Source organism: Panicum hallii, chromosome 4 (genome assembly GCF_002211085.1).
Source record: "Panicum hallii strain FIL2 chromosome 4, PHallii_v3.1, whole genome shotgun sequence".
Taxonomy (NCBI): Eukaryota; Viridiplantae; Streptophyta; class Magnoliopsida; order Poales; family Poaceae; genus Panicum; species Panicum hallii.
This window is the reverse complement of record NC_038045.1, coordinates 46,738,871-46,751,429: the sequence shown is the minus strand read 5'-3', so window position 1 is coordinate 46,751,429 and position 12,559 is coordinate 46,738,871. Positions and strand designations below refer to the sequence as shown.

Genomic DNA, 12,559 nt, shown 5'->3' with positions numbered 1-12,559 from the left:
ACTAGCTTATGCTGCTTTCATCAGTCAAAGAATTAGTGGATCAAGCACAAGTCCGTTCAATGGATGTAACGCTTCATTCTAACCAGAATGCCAGCATTATATCGACAGAACCCAGAAGGAAGCATTAGATCTCGCAAAACCCACAAGGCAGCATTAGTTCAGACAACTCGTCAGAAGTTCAGGTTCAGGGATGGTCAAGAAATTCCAAAAAAATACAAATTCTTCCATCTGGATGGATTGTAGCCTTAAGCTGTTTCCCAGCTGAAGCTTGATCCTCATACCAAACCATCTCCTTTAGGCTGTTTGATAGAACGAAACAAACACTGGAAATGTGGAAATGATAATCTTCAGTGTTGACTACAGATAGACAATGGGTCAAATTTTTTTGAACCTTTTCCTTTTGACAAATGGCCTCATTTTTTTGCATTTGAGTAAATACAATGAACCAAAGGCCAAAATTGCCTTTGTTTTTATTACAAACAAATCAGTTCCCTAAGCATGCATCAACAACTGAGTTGATCTGCCTACTGGAATCGGTTTACAACAGACCTGCCAGCATTCTATTTCATGATGATGTTTCCCGTGTAAGATCCAAGTACCATGATTTCCATGCTTCCACATAATGACCAAAAAGATCATTCAATGCTGCAACAGGAAAATGTGGAAGAAATTAGGTAAGTTTGACCCAGTCAGTTCTTCAACAATATCAACTCTCAATAGTAGATTTACAGAAACAACACAAGGGGACCTATGACATGACTGTCAATAAAAACAAAACCTTTAATGTATAAATCCATCAAGAAAATCTACCATTGGTAATAACATGGAAATATTAAACCATGAATGGCTTCAGAATAAGAAGTTTCAAGTGTAAATGTGAATGTTTTTCTTTCACCATTGGACTATGATAAACTATGAATCTCTAAAAAAAATCTAGCATGCCTTTTATGTTTCATTAGTAAACATTTCATAGTTGCTCATGTATTTTCCAGATTCTTTAAAACAATCAAGATCAGACACCAGCATATCACATGTAGGATTATAAAGCAAGTGAAAAGGCTTGGCGAGTTAATTGCGAGAAAAAGAGAACAAAACAAGAGCTTGCAAGGCATTTGGGCAATGCAGTATTGTTTCTTCAAACAAGAATTATTAAACCTGAGTCATTTGGAAAGGAAATGCTAAGCTCACCTTGGTTTTGATATTGCGGACAGAAGGAAACAGCAAGGTTTTCCCAGTCCTGAATGGTCTTCCTCTCCTTCTGCCTAACGGTGTGATCATCACTTTCCTGTTTCTTTACAACAGCAGGGTGGAAGGGCCCATAAACAAAGTCACTCCTGTTCCCTTGCCCCAGCTGCCTCTCAAAAGTCTTCACTATGTTGCCAGCACCCTGCATGAGTTTGGCTTTGTTCTCTGTTGTGGAGTCCAATCTGCCCCGCTTATTGTCAAAATTCGTAAGATCAGTACCAAATGCCCTTTTATTGGGCCTGGCAGGGGGTAAAGCGACCTTGGTATTCTCTTGCTTTCGCTTTGCCTGGCCCAGCCATCGGAATGCGGGCTTTCTTGTGTCAGCTTGCTGTGTCTGAAACAAAATGGTGGAAGAAACAATGGTAAGCAGAATAATCATTTCCTTCAACTGAAATGGCAGGCGGTTAAGAGCCTACCTTCTCAATGAGGTTCAAAGAAGATAGTATATTGGCAATGTCATACAATCGCCGAACTTTAGCTGCATCACCAATATTAGGATCAATCTTAGTTCTACTTGGATAGGAAAATCATAGCTATAAGACAAAATTAAACAAACGAAATGCATGTACTAACTTCTCATATTGCTCTCAGCATGTCCCTCTCCTAGGAGAAGCCTAGCAGCTTCATCCAGTGAGATCGTCTCAACCTGCACCAGATGCAAACCCCATTAGAGTCAACCTCAAAGGAAGATAACCCCAGCAATATAGGTGAAAATTCAGTGTCACTCACCTCCATGGTGAGGAAGAGCTTGACAAAATTCTGAGTGAGCAGCCCAAGGGACTTCTCCTTCCGATGATCTGAAATTACAGCAGTCAACTTCAAGTCAGCACATAGCATATAAGTCACCAGATATAGCAGGAAGACAGTTAAGCAGCAGCTATACCAGATCTAAGGCGGCAGCCGGGTGCGTCAGGCTTATCAGACGTATTATCAACGGACTGGCTGAGTTTCTCGTCATCTTCATCAGCATCCTCCAATTTCTCGTCATCTTCATCATCAGAGAGCTTTGCAATCACAAAACCCAGAGAAAATGCAAAAGTCAGCAACAACTTGTACCACGACCACAGCCAGCCAAATCAAGTAGAAGAAATCTAACATTAGCAGTGGATGACTCCTCCATTGGAGGTAACACTAGTGATCCGGACATCTCCCTCAACGCCCTCTCCTGGTCAAACGAACGAGAAAAGGGGGTGATTATGAGTAATCAGATTATAATTTGGAGTTAAGATGAAATTGACAGAGATAGAAATGGGGAAGTGGGAACATAAAGGCATAGCCAGACCTTGAGTTCTTTGAGCGCTGCAGGGACTCCCCCGAATCCGAGCCACGTGTACCGATTCTTGGCCCTCCGCACAAGAATCTGCAAGCCCCAAGAGATGACAGCACATGAAGATTGGAAGAAGAACGAGAAGGCGCAACCGCACCACATCCCGGGAATTAGAGCTGGCGGGGAAATCGCGGCTCACCCCGACGCTCTCGAGCACGTTGACGATGTCGTAGATCCGGCGGCGCTCGACGCCGAGCCGCTTGGCCGCGTCGTCCAGCCCAATCGTCTCCACGTTCTCCTGGTCGTACAGCGCCACGAAGCTACAGCCGCCGCGAGAAGGGAAGCTGGGTCAGGGCACCGCGCGCCACGAGGGGGTGTTCGACGCGAACTAGGAACAAGGCGGAGAGACGAGACGGGAGAGCCTTACTTGGAGCAGAGCAGGCCGAGCGACTTCTGCTTGCGGCTGTACGCGTGGTGGCGGCAGGCCCGCGCGACGCCGCTCCCGCCCCCGCTGCCGGCGCCGCCGCCGCCGCCCAGCACGGTCGCCTGGAGGAACTGCACCTGCGGAGCCACCGGCTGCGGCTGGGCGGCCGCCGCGGGAGGCTCGGCGCCAGAGGAGGACCTGGCGGCTGCGGCTGGGGCGGCGGAAGAGGAGGGCCCAGCGGCTGCGGCTTCGGAGGAAGAGGAGGGCCCGGCGGCTGCCGCTGCAGTGGCGGAGGCGGAGTCCATCGCGGGCGCGGGAGCTCGGGAGGGTTCGGCTCACGCGGCGCGGGCGGGGGAGGGGAAGGAATCCCTCTGCCGCTCCAAGTAAATTTTTGGATTGTCCTTTGCCCCCGCCCCGTAGATCTGCGGGGGCAACGCGGCGAGAATTCACGCGAGGCCGTTGGGTAATTTGGCGCCCGCCGCGGCGTCGGCGGCTCCGGACTCCGGTGCTCCCACCACCCACTTTTCAAACGCCTCCGCCCCCGCGCCGTCGCGGCTCGGCCGGTTCCAACTTTTTCGCCCTTTTGGGCGGTCGGCTCGGGCTCGGGCTGGGGCCTGGGGCCTCGCGCCTGGGCGTTTGGGCCCGATGGGGCTGCGGCGCTGTGCGGGTCCCGCCTGTCGGTGATGGCTGCCTAGCCAGAGGTGGGGAGGCCCAGCGTCCGGGTGTCCGTGCGATGGAATCATGGAAGGGAGTGGGAGGGAACGCACGTGCCAATCCATCGTTTTCGATGCCCGGCAGCAATGCCCCGAAAAGGGCTGACAGGTGACGGCTATGCTCAGCTACTCCATCTCCGGAAGAGCTTCCCGTTCTCCGGTTAACAAAAAGCGCCACAATGATAACCAAGACTGCTGTGAAGCGTATCTACTTTTGCTGTACGAAAATTTTGATTTTGATTTCTTACCCCTTCCCTCCTGTCTGACAAAAACTGACAAAAACTGTTCCATCGTCTGCACAAAACGTACAATGAATGCCAGGACACGGGGGTAACCAAAACTCTTTCTCCTGGCTGCCAATGGAAAACCTTTTGAATTTCCTAAGCGTACACCGCTACCAAGTATGGAGTGAAGTGAAGTATCAGCTCGAGCTCGACGACACCGCCGCGACGATTTCGGCCCGGGCCTTTTCAAGGGCGTCCGGCAGGTTCTCTGGCTTCCGGCCGCCGGCCTGCGCGAAGTTGGGCTTACCGCCGCCGCCTCCGCCGCAGAGCTTCGCGATCCCGCCGACGAACTTGCCCGCCTGCAGCCCCATCTTGACGACCGCGGGGCTGAAGGCGGCGACCAAGCTGACCTTACCGTCTCCCGGGCTTGATCCTAAGATCACCGCGGCGGGGTCTTGCAGGGTGCCTATGAGATACTCGGCGGCGCTTTTCAGCCCGTCGGCGTCCACGTCGCCCATGTTCACGACCACGACCCTGCGGGAAACAGATTTTACGTCAGATCGTCTCTGCCAACTTTCTGAGTTGAGAGTGGTGACCGCTTTTTTGGTAGCACATGACGCCACTAGAGATTGGGCATAATTGAAGCAAGTACCTGACATTCTGGGGTTCAACCGTTGTGGCTTTACTTGCAAGAGACGCGGCTTTGAGCACCGCCATTTTGCTCCGTAGAGATGATACTTCGTTTCTGGTTGCTCTTAGCTCCTCAAGAATTGTGTCTACTCTGCCATTCACATCTTCAGCCTTAACCTGAAATATAAGTCACAAGGTTATAACATCAATTGGAAAATTTATGTGGAGAAACATACTTCCAGTCACTCTACCAATGTTGGTAACCAACATGATGTCTCAAATCAAGTGATTTTTGGGCAAATTCGTAAACATGATCAGTATTAAGAGGCATGCAGATTTCAATTACAAAATGGGTTTCAAAACACTTGAAATGGCAAATCCAAAGTCTACTTGAGCAGGAGATAAGGACCATCTGATGAACAAAAGTATAGCCGTCCAACCGACCAACAAAAGCACGACGAACAAAGGGAATGAGCAAGCTTTTTACAACCTATGAATGCCATCATACCTTAAGGGATGAACACAAGCGTCGCATGTAGTTGTCCCGAGCACAAACATAATCAACAAATGCATCACCTGCAACTGCCTCTATCCTTCTGATTCCAGAAGCTATTCCCTGTTCTGAGATTATCTTGAAGCCACGAATCTCAGCGGTATTACTGACATGAGTACCACCACAGAGTTCCAATGAGACCCCAGGGACCTCTACGACTCTGACCTATCAGAGAAAAATACAAAATTATTATAGGTTTGGACATCGCTATTGCTTCTATTCTTTCTTAAAAACTCAAAAGTATGAATCTTAAAGATAATCAAGATCCTGATTTGCAAACACTCATTACTGATGCTCTAACGTACTGCTTCTACTGTAATTCTCTTTAAGAATCAGTTGCTCCTTTAAATTCAGATGCATGATGCATGAACTTTCATGATTTTTCCAATCACATTAATGGAATATCCTAATCTCTTGGGTATTAATCTTGTTTCAAGATATACCAACCTCTTCACCATATTTTTCTCCGAACATTGCAATTGCACCAGCATTTTTTGCATCTTGCAGAGCCATGACTTTTGTCTCAAGATGTGTTGCATTGCCAATCCATTGGTTGACGAGTGATTCAATTTTCATTAATTCCTCTTCAGAAAGGGGGCGATGGAAATTGAAGTCAAATCGGAGACGGTCAAACGCCACAAGGGAACCAGCCTGTGAAGTTTCTGAACCAACCACACTTTTAAGAGCAGATTGTAGTAAATGTGTTGCAGTATGATGTGCCTACAGAGTGCCAGAAGCAGAACAAAGTTATATAAATATCATGACATGATAATATTTGTTTCAGTATATAAGAGTTCACTTTTGAATTATAACAAAAAAATTGCTTATAACTAGACATGTTACATGTGCTACAAGCTAAGCTATCAGCAGTCACGAAACAGAAGTTATAACCTATAGTACTAAATTTTTTTTCATATAATCTGAAATGTTACACATAATGCTATCAGAAGGCATGAATGAGATGGAACTAACTATCTAATATCTATACAAAATATTTATTTGTTTCTTGTTTAAAGACCGCTAAAGCCCAAGTAATAAACTCAGAACTCTAGTTAATGCAATCTCAAATAAATAAATGTGCAACAAAATAAAAAGGCCAACCAAAAGAAGCAAATACAATGCTACAATCTCATACCTTAGCCCCCTGCCTCAACTTTGCATCAACAGAAGCATCAATTTCCTTGCCAACCTCTACAGACCCCTGCTTAATCGTGCCTTTGTGCACAAATATATTTCCCAGAGATTTTTGGACGTCATTGATTTCTATGACTGATGTTTGTTTTCTATCCTCCCCTACATTTAAATATAAGAAACCATTATCTCCAACTTGACCACCTGATTCAGCATAGAATGGTGTCCGATCTAATAATATTTCTACTTCAGAACCTTCAGAAGCTTCATTAACTGGGTTTCCATTAACTAGGAGACCTTTAACAACAGCAGTGGCAAAGAGAGAGTCATATCCCAGAAATTCAGTGTCAGGGATGCTCTTGACTATCTCACTCTCATTTCCTACAGAAAGTTTGACTACATTATGAGCAGCCTGAGATTGTTTCCTTTGGTTTTCCATTTCAATATCAAATCCCTTCATATCAACAGCGACACCTCGTTCACCAGCTATTTCAGCTGTAATCTCTACTGGAAAACCATATGTATCGTACAAAAGGAAAACATCCTTTCCAGATAGGGAAGGTTTATTTCCATTATTACTAGCACTTAATAAGGCCTCATCTAGAAGTTCATCTAATAACTTTTCACCTCTTTCCAAGGTCTGGACAAATCGTAGCTCTTCCCTTTGAAGTTCTCCAATAATAGATTTCCTTCGTGATTCGACATCTGGATCTATCTGAGTGCTAAGGCTGATCACTACCTCGGCCAGTGAAGGTAAAAATGCACCTTCAGGGTTTCCATGACCATCACCTCTTATACCTATCAATCTACCCGTCCGAACTACTCTTCTTATCAGCCTTCGAACAACATATCCTCTCCCAATATTTGAGGGAAGGACCCCATCTGATATAAGATAAACAACTGCCCTCATGTGATCGCCAATTATCTGAAAAAACAGAAGAAATCAAAGGTTATAGGTATCCCCCTTATTTGTCACAAAGCAAGTACTACATCCAGAATAACACACTTTAAGATTTGTCTTCATGGCATCATCAGCTTTAGCATAGGACACCAGCGCCAAACTAGCTGCCTTTTCTATAATTGGAAAAATCAAGTCTGTCTCGTAGTTGTTTGGAACCTATGATAAACGACAACAAGTTTGTGTTAGATCATAACTTAAGAGAAAAAGTATGACAAATCATTTTCTGAGAAACAAAATGATAGGTAATACCTTTTGAAGAATGCGTGCCATACGCTCAAGGCCCATTCCTGTATCGATGTTCTTTTGTTTCAATGGTTCTAGCGATCCATCATCCCTTTTGTTGTATTGCATAAAGACAAGGTTATAGAATTCAATGAATCGACTATCATCGCCCAAATCCTGCACACAACTACATGGATATCACTAATTTCAGTTATTGAGAATCTCTTACATACAAGAAAAAAAATATAATTTTTTAAACCTAACCATTAATTCCACAAGAATCTTTACACACCGCGTCTGATGATCCTCTCTCAGGATAGAAGTCGTAATAAATTTCAGAGCATGGTCCACAGGGTCCAGTTGCTCCACTAGTCCAAAAGTTATCTTCCGCACCCATCCTCTTTATATGCTCTTTTGGTACACCAACCTTCATAAAATAAACAGATATAGAATCCATCACTCATACTGCAAGACTACTGCCTAATTAATATGGATCAAATATCTTTTAAAAGCCACGCGTCATCCACAGGGTTACAAAATATAACCCGTGCCTCTTGTGAACAGAATGTGTGAGCTTTGACAATTAAAGATGACCAATAAATCATAACCGTAAATCTCTAGTCTACCATCTACTACAGTTTACGGTTGTCGAAGAAAATAAAAAAGCTACCGAAGAGTGTAGATCATGAAATGTGGTTAAGACATAGCTGACTTTCTAATTGTGCACAGGCTCCTGTACTCTTAAATTGGCAGTGAGGTGTGGTAAAAATCGTATATAAAATTTAGATAGCCGACCTCATTGTGCCAGATGTTGAATGCTTCATCATCATCTTCGAAAACACTAATCCACAGCCTTTCTGCGGGTAACCCATACCTAAATAAAGAGAATGAGAACTAGATACACTCAAGAACTTGTAAAATCAAATGAACTAAAGATATATGCGTAAAAAATCTTTCTGGTGATCAGAAATGTAAAGCCCAACATGCAAATCATTAGCACTGACAGAAATCAGACAGAACTACAGCAATACTGATCACCCAGTTCATGTTTTATACAAACAATCATTGATTGTAAAAATGAAATATTACCTTTTCAGGTAAATGAAGAGCATGTTAATACCAATTGATGCCTGATAATACTAATGCATTAGGACAACTCTGAGATTCTAGAAGCATATGAGTATGAATGGCATCTCTATGGTAATACGCAAACATATGGTAAACTTTTCAGATGAACAGCTTATAATTCACCAATAAGGCGATCACACTCCATGGAGAATAAAGGAACTGTACATACTCCTCGGTTGCCAGCTCCCATGCCCATGCAGTTGCTTCCTTCTTGAAGTAATCACCAAAGCTGAAGTTCCCAAGCATCTCAAAGAAGGTCTGGTGTCGAGCTGTGCGTCCCACATTTTCAATGTCATTTGTTCGTATGCATTTCTGGGAGGTAGTGGCACATGGCACACGCCTAGGTTCCTGTAAGTGGCAACATAAGAACTTCAGAATGAAGTATGCTGAAACAGTTGCATGTTGAAGCGTCTTATAGTCAAGATTATATGATCATAGATAGAATCTTATTGCTGTTTATTAATATAGTCAAGATTATTTGATCATGCTGTGCGTCCATTCCGCAAATATATTTCAGATGCACTAAATGAACATTACACAAGTCCATAACTCATAAGATGCACCTTGCCAAGAAATATAGGCTTGAACTGAAGCATCCCTGCGATGGTGAGGAACACCGTCGGGTCATCGGGCACAAGCGACGAGCTAGGGAGGATCTTGTGGCCGCGGGCAGCGTAAAATTCAAGGAACCGCCGGCGTATCGCGTCCCCGCTCCACTCCCCTGGAACCGCGGTGCCCACTTCCTGGGTTGCGGGTTCTATTGAGGCTGAAGATTGCAGGGGAAAACTTTATAACGTCGAACCAGAACAGCAATCGCAAACAAACTACCAATTACTAGTAAAATAGCAGAGATGTCATGCTGGATAATTGAACCTGACGAGCTGCTTGTTACGAAGAATCCGTTCTTACGAGCAGAATGCCTTCCTCCCCAGCCATCTCTCACGCAGCCGAACCCTGCAACCGCAGCATATGCCCCCACATATTAAACCCGCGCCACCTCTGGGACCGACGCCGCAGGGTATAATTTGAGCAGAAGCAGGCCTCCCAGTGAGCGCAGTGTGAGGATGGGGGTTACCTTGGTGTCGAGGGGAGGGGCGGAAGCGGCGGCCGGAGACGAAGCGGGGAGGGAGAAGGCGCAAGCGGTGGGCGGGCGCGGTGGAGAGGAGGGGGACGGGGCGGGAGGTGGGGGAGAGAGCGGCCACCTCCATGGCTGAAGGGGTGAGGAGAGCTCTGTGCCTCCGCGCGCCCTTCTGGTGTTTGTGGTTTTGGCTTGCTCGCGCTGGGGGGGTTATCGCGATGTCGAGGGGTGGAGACTGGAGGTCGTGCGTTGTTCCTGAGTTCTGACAAGAGCTGCCCCACGGATTTCACCGAGGTAGACCGTAGACCTGCAAAATGAATTCGAGCGGAAGCAGCCTCTGTCAATTAACCTAGCAAGTAGTAATAACTGGCTATGATTGAAATGTTTACAGCAGCCTAATTTCGAATGTTTACATATAGTAATGCCGTTTGCTGAATTAGCAGAATTTGCAAGTCAAATTTGGCTAGAGCCAGCAGATTACCTATCTCTGATGCTCTTATATAATTTCTCTCTCCATCCCTAATAATATATTTTATATTTTTAGTAGTCTTTGGTAGTCAGTGCTATAACATATTACCTAATGGATGGGGTGAAGAAAAAAATCTCCTATATTTGAGCAAGTGGGAGGTGTATTTGGTGATCATAAAAATATTTTGGTATTGGTGATGGAATTGGTAATCTTTTGGAGCACCTCTCATTGTCAAAAAGATAGTTTTTAGTATTGGATAGATGGATGAGTAATTTGCTGGAGATGCTCTTACTTTTTTATATAGTTAAACAAAGGGAGTTGCTACCTATCATCCGGGTGATTTCACATCTAATTATCAATCATTTTTTGTCCAATAGAATCTAGACACATCATCAATAAAACAAATATGAAAAAGTGACTGATAAAACCACTAATATCACTCAAAAACACAAGATAGGGCACCAATGGAAAACCAAGTGATAAATAAAAAGAAAATTACTTAGATTTCTTCAAACACGAGAAATAGAAAATAAGGGACCACATCTCCCATGTTATCCTGCCTGCACACCGAGCAACCCTTCTCCACACTCCACGAGCGAGTATACAATTTTGCACGTGGTAATGAAGAAGTTATGAAAGGCAACACCCTACCAAAAGGCAAAATAAGAATGAACAAAAAATAAAAAATGCAAGACTGACAGAATTAGAAGAATATCGGGCAGAAAAGGTACTCACCTATGAAAAACTTGATCTCTATGTAATGAATTTTTTTAAGAAATATATATAAGCAAAAGGAGATATCCAGAATTTCTACTTGATCCAGCATACATCTCTGTATTTTTCATATGAAAGCACTAAGAACTCTGAAAATGAAAACTAACTAAAAATTAATTGCCATACAGGGCTAAAACTATCATGTAGTAGTAGTGGCTTGTTTCTTGAAACAACAATTTCAAAATGGAAAATTAGAATTGAAATATACATGTTAAAATAATAGAAGTAATACGCTAATGGATCATCATCTAGGTTAACTGAACCAATTTTGTGTTGATCTAGTAATGGTTTTTGATTCTTGAGTCTGCAGTACGCTCATGTACATATCATGTAGGTTAACTCAACCAAAAGTAGTTGATAATTTAACCATATATCCTACTCAAAGAACCACGGCCCTACCAAAGGTTCATACTGTTGTATATACTCCAGAATGAACTCCATAGAGTTGAATAAACTGGCTCCAGAATGAATACTAAACTGAAGTACCAAACTACTGAAACATAACATTTTGATAATATAAAAATGAACTACACATAATTACTCAATGAAGACAAAAGTTTCAAAACAAAAAAAAACTATACTCACATGAGTTCCTAACTACTGGGTTCACGTAAGATTTGGAAAAAAAATGTCCGAGTATCCTTTATCGTACTCTGATGTTTTGCATTGGGGTAAAGAAAGATAATTACGTGCCTTTGAAACGGGGAATTCAATGTTCGCATCAAGTAAAAAATAACATTCTTGAATTTTTATACCACGCAGACTGGATTTTCCATCTAGTAAGTCAACTATTTGGCATCAGTTCCATTCTTCATATTTTCAATCAGGTCAACTCTAATGTTCAGGTGCTCAATACAGATTCAGAAATGATGGAGAAACAGAAGGTTGAACAAAATAACAACTACCATCAATAAAACTTATAAACTGGACTAGAAGCTCCCATCACTTCATCAGTCTAAGCCTTCTTGCGTAACTAAAATCACCTAGGTTCCTTATGCCTGTTGCTTTGACATGATTCTAGTCGTTCTTGTTGCGCTGCAGCCTGTGAACAAGACTACACAATGGTTTAGAATCTGGATCCCAGCAGCCAGGGAAGAGAGCTTCTACAGTTCAAGAATCAAAGACATGTTTAGCATCCATGATTAAGGTACGCTTGCTCTCATAAAAAATAACTACACACATTAAACTACTACTTTGATCTGTCCAGTCCCTTTATAGGTGGATTGTTTCTAACTTCCCATATTATTCAGAACCAAACAAAAGCATGAAAGTGTCCTCCAACGACGGTCATAATCGATGAGATTCAGATTTAATATTAGAAACCGGATTATTCAGAGCACACCCCAAATCCTAAACAAAGACATCACAGATGGAGGAAAGGAAACATCTCCATGGACAAAGGGAGGAGCGCGGAACCAAATGAATACAAGCAGGAGGTTACTTTGCTTTAATGGGCGCCAGATAGACGAAGGGGACATAATCGACCTTCATCGGCAGCGGCTACGGACAACTGGAATTTCCGATGCCGCCGTCGCGAACAATCGACCCACCGTGGTGTTCTTCTCTGGAGTTTTTTTTGAAAAAGGATAAAAAAATAAAAATTCGAAAAAGGGTGCCGATTGGCAAAATTTCGGAAAATGGTACCTCCCGCCCGATGAACGGGCGGGAGGCGTGGGGCCGGGGACTTCCCACCCATCCAACGGGCGGGAGGTCCCAAAATTATTTCCAGGCCCCTCTCGA

General features: G+C 43.8%; 2 protein-coding genes across 2 annotated transcripts; both read right to left on the bottom strand.

Moving 5' to 3' along the window:
• Positions 1-202: 202 nt before the first annotated feature.
• On the bottom strand, positions 203-3,456 carry LOC112889658 (E2F transcription factor-like E2FE). The gene is made up of 10 exons (XM_025956396.1): positions 2,940-3,456; positions 2,712-2,832; positions 2,528-2,605; positions 2,342-2,410; positions 2,129-2,249; positions 1,975-2,042; positions 1,819-1,891; positions 1,662-1,723; positions 1,189-1,579; positions 203-645 (listed from the first exon to the last, which is right to left on the bottom strand). Exons 1-10 carry the CDS (start codon positions 3,239-3,241, stop codon positions 566-568), a joined length of 1,365 nt encoding a protein of 454 aa, XP_025812181.1. The 5' UTR covers positions 3,242-3,456; the 3' UTR covers positions 203-565.
• Positions 3,457-3,869: 413 nt separating this feature from the next.
• On the bottom strand, positions 3,870-9,779 carry LOC112889772 (alanine--tRNA ligase, chloroplastic/mitochondrial). Its single transcript, XM_025956543.1, has 13 exons — positions 9,574-9,779; positions 9,372-9,452; positions 9,062-9,264; positions 8,668-8,846; positions 8,166-8,244; positions 7,663-7,797; positions 7,398-7,547; positions 7,194-7,304; positions 6,192-7,112; positions 5,504-5,776; positions 5,012-5,221; positions 4,526-4,680; positions 3,870-4,407 (listed from the first exon to the last, which is right to left on the bottom strand). Exons 1-13 carry the CDS (start codon positions 9,704-9,706, stop codon positions 4,071-4,073), a joined length of 2,967 nt encoding a protein of 988 aa, XP_025812328.1. The 5' UTR covers positions 9,707-9,779; the 3' UTR covers positions 3,870-4,070.
• Between the last annotated feature and the right edge of the window lie 2,780 nt (positions 9,780-12,559).